At 54.4% G+C, this 7,050-nt stretch overlaps 1 protein-coding gene across 3 annotated transcripts in view; it reads right to left on the reverse strand.

Moving 5' to 3' along the window:
- Positions 1 to 3,394, reverse strand: part of Dot1l (DOT1 like histone lysine methyltransferase) — a 40,390-nt gene extending 36,996 nt beyond the window's left edge. For 2 of the 3 annotated variants that reach the window (XM_063228929.1, XM_063228928.1), the window contains exon 1: positions 3,156 to 3,394. In XM_063228929.1, coding sequence (XP_063084999.1) covers positions 3,156 to 3,236 — 81 coding nt within the window. In that variant the 5' untranslated portion in view covers positions 3,237 to 3,394. The remainder of the gene's footprint in view (positions 1 to 3,155) is intronic. The other variant, XM_063228930.1, reaches the window with a different exon arrangement.
- Between the last annotated feature and the right edge of the window lie 3,656 nt (positions 3,395 to 7,050).

Here is a 7,050-nt window from a genome sequence, read left to right on the forward strand (position 1 = left end):
CAAAAGAGGGTGTGTGATCTGAGCTCAATGTGAAGAGCCAGAATTCAATCCCCAGTATTGCAAAAAAATAAAAAGCTGGTCCTTAGGAGTCCAAAACAAGAGCTCAGAGCCAGCACAAACTACAGGGTGAGCTCAAGGTGCCTGAGCTACCCAGAACACCTGGCTCAAAAACTAAATAAAGCTTAATTTAAAAAAGAAAAGAACAGAGCTTCCAGGGAGAGGATGGGCTGAAGGCAGGCAGCTGTGCCCTCTGGCCCCTCGGGCCCCTCCCAGGCCCTGGATGTCATCTGGAGGGAGTGGGCTGGGTGACCAAGAACCAGAGAGATCACAGCAGGACATCGCACGCTTAGTGATGCAAAGGAAGCCCCCGCCCTCGTCACACAGGCCTGTGAAGCCAGCCAGCCAGCCTTCGGCCCACACACAGCAGTCTGAAGGCCGCGAACAGGATTAAGTGAGCCTTGCACGGGGAGGTCAGCAGCAGAAAATACCTCTGAGTCACCGTGGAGGCGGAGGCGGCGGCGGTGGCACACTCCGCCCCCCACAACTCACTCAGCCACTGCCAGGCTTCCAGGCTCTCACCAGACAAGGGATACTCGGCTGGGGAGGCCAACTCATCTCCTCCGCCGCCCACAGCTAACTGAATCACTGCAGGGAAGCCCCCCTGCTCCCCAACCTCTCAGGCTTTCCCCCACCATGCCTGCCAGGTAACCCTCCAAAAATACAGCTTTCACCCTTCCTGCCAGTGACAGGTCACCCCACACGAGGCCTGGCCCCACGGCCCTCCTGCCTCCCATCTGTTGTTGCGTAAAGCTGGTTTCAAAGGTGGACATTTCCGAGTGGGGACAGCTGTGGCTATTCCCACTTCCTTCCTCCCTCAGAGGTCCCCTCCTTTGAGAGGCCACCCTCTTCTCCCCAGGGGGCCACACTGACATGCTGGCCCCCAGGGACCTGGGCTGATCGCTCTGTGCCTGAGACTGGGGCTCTCCTGACCTTCTCCCAGCCTCCCTTGGCCTTGAAGAGCTCCTGAGACCACGGCTACTCCTGCTGTCCCCTGCTCCCCGCAGGACAGGTCCTGAGTGGACACTCACTGTCAAGGGTACTCGGCCCCTGAAGAAGCCCAGCTTGGCCACAGGACATTTCCCTAGCGTCCAATCCCAGGACCCTGCTCTCAAGTGAATGTCTGGGGCCCTGCAGCAGGTGAGGGGGGCTGTGCCCCTTTTGCTCGGAGTTTCTGTGTGTCCTACACACACCTGCTGGCTCTGGCCGGGTGGCACAGCCCCAGCAGGAAAGGACGCCCAGCCCCTGCCAAGCCAGGCCCAGCCAGCGGCCAGCAGCCAACAGCCAGCGGCCAGCAGCCAGTGGCCAGCAGCCAGCCCTAGTCCCACCCGCCACTGGAACGCTGGCTCCCGCCAATGAGCCTGTGGGTGGAGACAGGGCCACAGTCACTGGGTGAACTTTCATCTCGGGACCGGCAGAATCGAGCAGAGCCAACCTGGCAAACCCACTCCACTCAAAGGCCACGGTGGGTTCCAGGGAATTCTCAGCTCCTCCAACACGCAAAGGGCAGGGCTTTGGGCACCACCCGACTGCCCAGGCACCCCACAGAGGGCAAGGAGAGGAGCCCTCCACTATTCCAGCTACCCTAGCACGCTGCTTTACTCTGTACACACACACATACACACTGAAAAGAGCCCAGTATCCTGTGCCCTAAGGCAAATGAATGGATAAACAATCTGTGGCCCATTGGTCCGCTTGGCAAAAACAACCGGAGTGAACTTCGCGGACGCATGGCTCTCCGGTAGTTTTTGCTCAGTGAACGCAGCAGGGCCAGAGGGCTACTGGGAACTCCATTCATTCATGGGAGTGTCTGGGGAAACCGACCAGCGGCAGTCAGAGTCCAAGCCAGGCCTGCAACTGTCACTCCAGCCCTCCAGGAGGCTGAAGCAGGGAAACAGCAAGCTCCAGCCCAGCAGGGACCATTTGCTGCCTTACTGAGACCCTGTTTTACAGTAAGATATAATACAGGGCCGGGAATGGAGCTCAGTGCTACACATTCGATTCATACACACACACACACACACACACACACACACACACGCACGACAGAAGGGGGTGTGAGACAGGTGACAGGGGCCACAGAAGGGAGCCGTGGGTCACTGGAACTGTCCTGCAGCTGGAGCAGCTGAGGTTAAGAGACCGCAGGCATCTGTCAAAGCTCACAGAACTATACCCTTTAAGAAAAACAATGATATTATAGGTCAACTGAAAGAGGAAAGAGTACGAATTAAATTTCAAACTCCTACTGCCCCGCACGCACGGGTGATCTCTCCAAGAGAAGAGGAAAGGCCTGGGGTTTTGAGGGTGGAAACGGGGGGAGTTTCCATCCGGGATCCACACATGCTGCCCAACAGGAAAAGTCGGACAGCGCACCTGCTCTCCGGCACCTGCTCTCCGCCGCTGCGCACCAGCGGGTACCGCCAGCACACCCCCAAAAGCTGCCAAGGCCAGGGCGAGGGGGCCCCAATGACCATGAGGACCCCAAGGTGCCTGCCCAACCTGCCTGCTCCGATTTCCACCCACCCACGCACAAGCCGTGCCCTGGGACTGGGCGACGACCCCTCTCTCGGGAGAAGCAGTGGACTCCAAGCAACTCACCGGGGGACCTGTTTTAAATTTACACTCGGGCTGTCAGTTTCCCAGGGTCACTAGGAACAGGGGCACTAAGATCGGTCCCTTCCTGAGGTCAGTCCCACACGACCCAAAGGAGGGGGCAACCTCCCCTCCTTTCACCGTCGTGCCGATCTTGCCCCACTGAAAAGGGGAGAGACAACCTCCCCGACTTCCGATGGCCACCCCGGCTCTGCCCTCCCCCCGTCTTTCCACGCGCAAAAATTCCCAACTTACAATAAATCTAGATAACGAGGAAGACAGGACGAGGGGATCCCCAAAAGTAGACACATGACGCGTCGCGGGGTGCCAGCGAGAGGGACACGGCTGGCCAAGCTGCCCCGACCCGACCCGAGTCCCAGCGCCTGCCCGCCAACGGCAGCCGCCGAGCGGGCGGGCGCGGGGTGACAACGGCCGGGTCCCCGACCGCGACTCCCTGGGTCCCCGTCGTCGGGGCGGGTAGATCAGGATCCCGTCGCGACACTCACGTAGACCGGCAGCGGCCACGGGTAGACGGCGGGCTCGGCCCCCACGGGCGACTTGAGCCTCAGCTCCAGCTTCTCCCCCATGTCTGCGCGCGCGGCCGCCGGACCATGCTAGTCGGGCGGTTGGGGGAGGGGCGGGGCCGCCGGCGAGAAGGCGGGCGGAGGAGGGGGCGGGCGCAGGGAGGGGCGGGCGATTGCAGGGAGGGGGGGCCCGGGCTGGGTCTCGGCCGGCCGCCGCCGCTGCCGCTGCCGCCGCCGCCGCCACCTCGCTCCCGTTCGGCCCCCGGCTCCCTCTTTGTGGTCACAGGCCCAGGTCCTCCAGCGCCGCCGCCATCTTGGCCCGGCGTGAGGCGAGCACAATGAGCCGGGGGCTGGGTGAAACCACTCCCGCTCGCACGCGGGGGGCCCGGGCGCGAAGAGGCGGTTCGCGGAAGCAGCCCCGCCCGCTGCGCCGCGCGCGCTACCCCTCCGTCGTCCCGCCCCCGTGGACTCGCCCGCCAGTGCGTACCCCACGCACGCACGCACGCTTGGCACGCACGTCCTCGGCTGCCCTCGAACGCCCCCGCTGGCCGGAAACGGGGACCCCGGGAATCCCTGCGGGCTGGTTGCGAAGTGGCGAGTTCGAATCTAACCTCCCCAAACCCTGCTCGACAAAACCATCAGTTACCTTTTTTAGCATCGGATGCCAAATCCAGGACCCTGCCCTCACTCCAGGCACAGCGCTCTTTGCACAATAATTCTGAGTTCTGTACAATAATTCTTCCCCCAACCCGCCCCGTACTAAGAATTGTACCCAGGTCCTTCACCTGAGCTACATCGCCAAGCTTTTATTTAGTTTTTTCAAATTTTAACATAGGGTTTTACGAAGTCGCTAAATTGTCCAGATTGTGCTCAAATGGTCCGTTTTTCCCTCGGTCTCCCGGAGTGCTGGTATAACAAGTATGGGCCTCCACATCTGGAAAGTAATGCGGTTTTTTGAGAACTTACCGTACATCAGCTACAGGCCATTGACCTGGTGATTATAAGACAAGGTCCTTCCCACAGAGCCTCCTTCCATTTTAATCACGGTGATGGTCTCCAGAGGAAAACATTAGGGAAAGAGCCAAGTGCCCCCAGGCAGCGATCAGATTCCTGTGTCACTGTGGTTCGCCCACACACCAAAGTTTTTTGCTTTGTTGAGCCAGGTCTGACTATGCATTTCAGGCTGGCCTCGAACTTGAGGCAATCCTGACTCAGCCTCCCAAGTGCTTGGATGACAGACCACAACCACCAAACATGGCTTGGAACCATGGAGTTTTTTTGTTTTGTTTTGTTTTGTTTTGTTTTGTTTGCTTTTTCGTTTTTTACCGGTACCAGGGATTGAACTCACGACTGCCTGCTTTCGAGGCAGGCGCTTATGCCACTGAGCTAAATCCCCAGCCCCCGAAACCATGGAGTTTTAAACAAAGCAATATTCTAGGTGTCACTATTATAGGCAGCTAAATTAAATAAAAATTAATATAGTTACAAAGGGAACAGGCTCTCAAGGAAGTTAGCACAAAAATCAAGACATCAGAATTGTGGCTGGAGGCAAGGCTGGAAAATAAAAACTGGGCATGGTGGCACATACCTGTAAGCCTAGCAGAGGGGAAGCTGAGGCAGGAGGATCCTTGAGACTTTGAAATCAACCTGAGCTACAAAGTGAGCTCAAGGCCAATCTAATATAGTGAGTCCTAGTCTCAAAAAACCAAAAGGGGAAAGAAAAAGCCATAGATAAGCCCGAGCTAATATTATTATAGACAATTAATTAGGCAGAAATGTTATAGGCAGCGAACGACCATATTCTAAATAGGTATCCATCACCTTGAGTGGGGGCAGCAAGAGCCGCTGACCCAACCCTTCCAGGAGAACTCCCTGTTCAGTCCATGTGCTTTCTCCCCCATTTGATCCCCATTTAATCAATATTATGTAAGCCATTATTAAAATCTTAACAGAGTCTCAGTCGTTGAACTGCGACTGTTGGAGTGGGTTCAAATAGTCCATCTTTCGTGACCTCGTGATCTTATTGGTTGGCCGTAGTCTTGTCCCACCTCATACCCACTTTCATGATATTCCATTGGGTCAATGTGACCTAAGCAACTGTACTCCTCATCTTATTGGTTGATTGTAAATTTTTCCCACTTTGGACCCGCCTCACTTCTTGATTTTGAAAAGCAGGGTCCTCCAGAACTCACTTGGTTCCCCTGTTGTCTCTCTGGAACGGAACCTTTCTTTCCCCAATAAATAGATTCTGCCCTTAACCTCTGTTGTTCCTGGAATTCATTCTTCGATTTTAGAGAACACGAACTCTTACCGGATCCCTAGCACAATGGGAGGTATATTGCTTCTATATCATCACTGTGAAGATATTTTGTTTTGGTCTGAATTTTGTGGGGGAATGGAACCCAGAGTTTCACACTTGTTAGCCACACTCACCACCACCGAATTATATCCCTAGCCTCAATTAGGTTTTGTTTTGTTTTGTTTTGTTTGTCTTTTTGAGGCAGGGTCTCCCTATGCAGTCCAGGCTGGCAATGAGCTAACTTTGTAGTCCAGGCTGGTCTCCAACTTGGAGTGATCCTCCTGCCTCAGCCTCCCAAGTGCTGGGATTACAGGTGTGAGTCACCACGGCCGGCTTAATATTTTATTTGATGAGCATAGCAAGACCCCATCTCAAAAAAGACCAAAAAATATTATTTGATACTATTATCTGACTTTCCCAGAATTCAGACAAGAAAACAGTCAAATTTAATTTCCGATAGACCAGTTACACTCAGCAAAATAATGAATTTCCCACTGGCCATGGTGGTATGTCCTTGTAATCCCAGGGCTCAGGAGGCTGAGGCAGGAGGATGGCCACAAATTAGAGGCCAGTCTGGGCTACAGTGGGACACCTTGTTTCAAGGAAGAGGCAGAAAAGAGGGAGGGGTTTGCCTCAGTCTTAATCCTTCTAAAAGTTACTGGGTGCAATGGGAGGATGTCTGTAATCCCAGGATTGGGGGAGGCTGAGACAGAAGGATGAGCAATTTAGAGAGATTCCAGTATCTGGGGAAAAAGGGGGGCTGAAAATGTACCTCAGTAGTACAGAGGCCCAGGGTTTGATCTTCACCAAAAAATAAAAATAAAACAAAGGGGGCAGGGGGCTTAGCTCAGCTGCGTAAGTGCCTGCCTTGCAAGTGTGCGGTCGAGAGTTCGATCCCTGGTACCGATAAAAATGAAAAACACAAAAAAAAATTTTTTAAATCCTATTAGGTCTGTTTAGTAAAAATTGTTTTTTCCCACAGAATCCTCTTTGCTCTGAGTAATTTTCCATCCACTGTTCCCTCCTCTCGGCTCCTCGGCTATAAATTCTAATTTTTCCTTGATGTATTGTTCGTTTTGCAACAAGCCTCATCCAGTTGATTGAAGGGCTTGCTTTTTGTTTGTTTTGCTTTTCTGTTGCATTACCGAAGCCCGTGGGCCAGGGCCCCCGCGGGGCAATGAACTGTGCCCCCAGCCCCTGAAGACCGTAAGGGGCCCAAATTCAGCCACTGTACACTGTTGGGTTCCAGCTGCGATATCCTCTTTTCCCTGTGTCTCCAACCTGCCTGGCCTTTGCGTTTTGGACTCCACAGCCCACTCAATCCCATGAGTCAGTTCCTTAAAATAAATATCTTTCTATATTTATACAATGCTGCTCTATTTCTGGGGACCTGAGTAATAGCTGGGGAGCTCTGAGCTCACACTTTCAATTATCTGTCTGCCAGGTTATGTATGGCTCCCTGGCTGGTTAGGATTACAGAATGGAGTCCCCCAGGAAGCCCCCCCACAGAAGAGATACAGACCTCCACTCACCTATCCGTAGGGTAGACTCTCGATTTGTCTCAGAAGAGCTGCAGAG

This window comes from Cavia porcellus, unplaced genomic scaffold (assembly GCF_034190915.1).
Source record: "Cavia porcellus strain 051 isolate PalLab524CR breed Dunkin Hartley unplaced genomic scaffold, mCavPor4.1 scaffold_17, whole genome shotgun sequence".
In the NCBI taxonomy this organism is placed as follows: domain Eukaryota; kingdom Metazoa; phylum Chordata; class Mammalia; order Rodentia; family Caviidae; genus Cavia; species Cavia porcellus.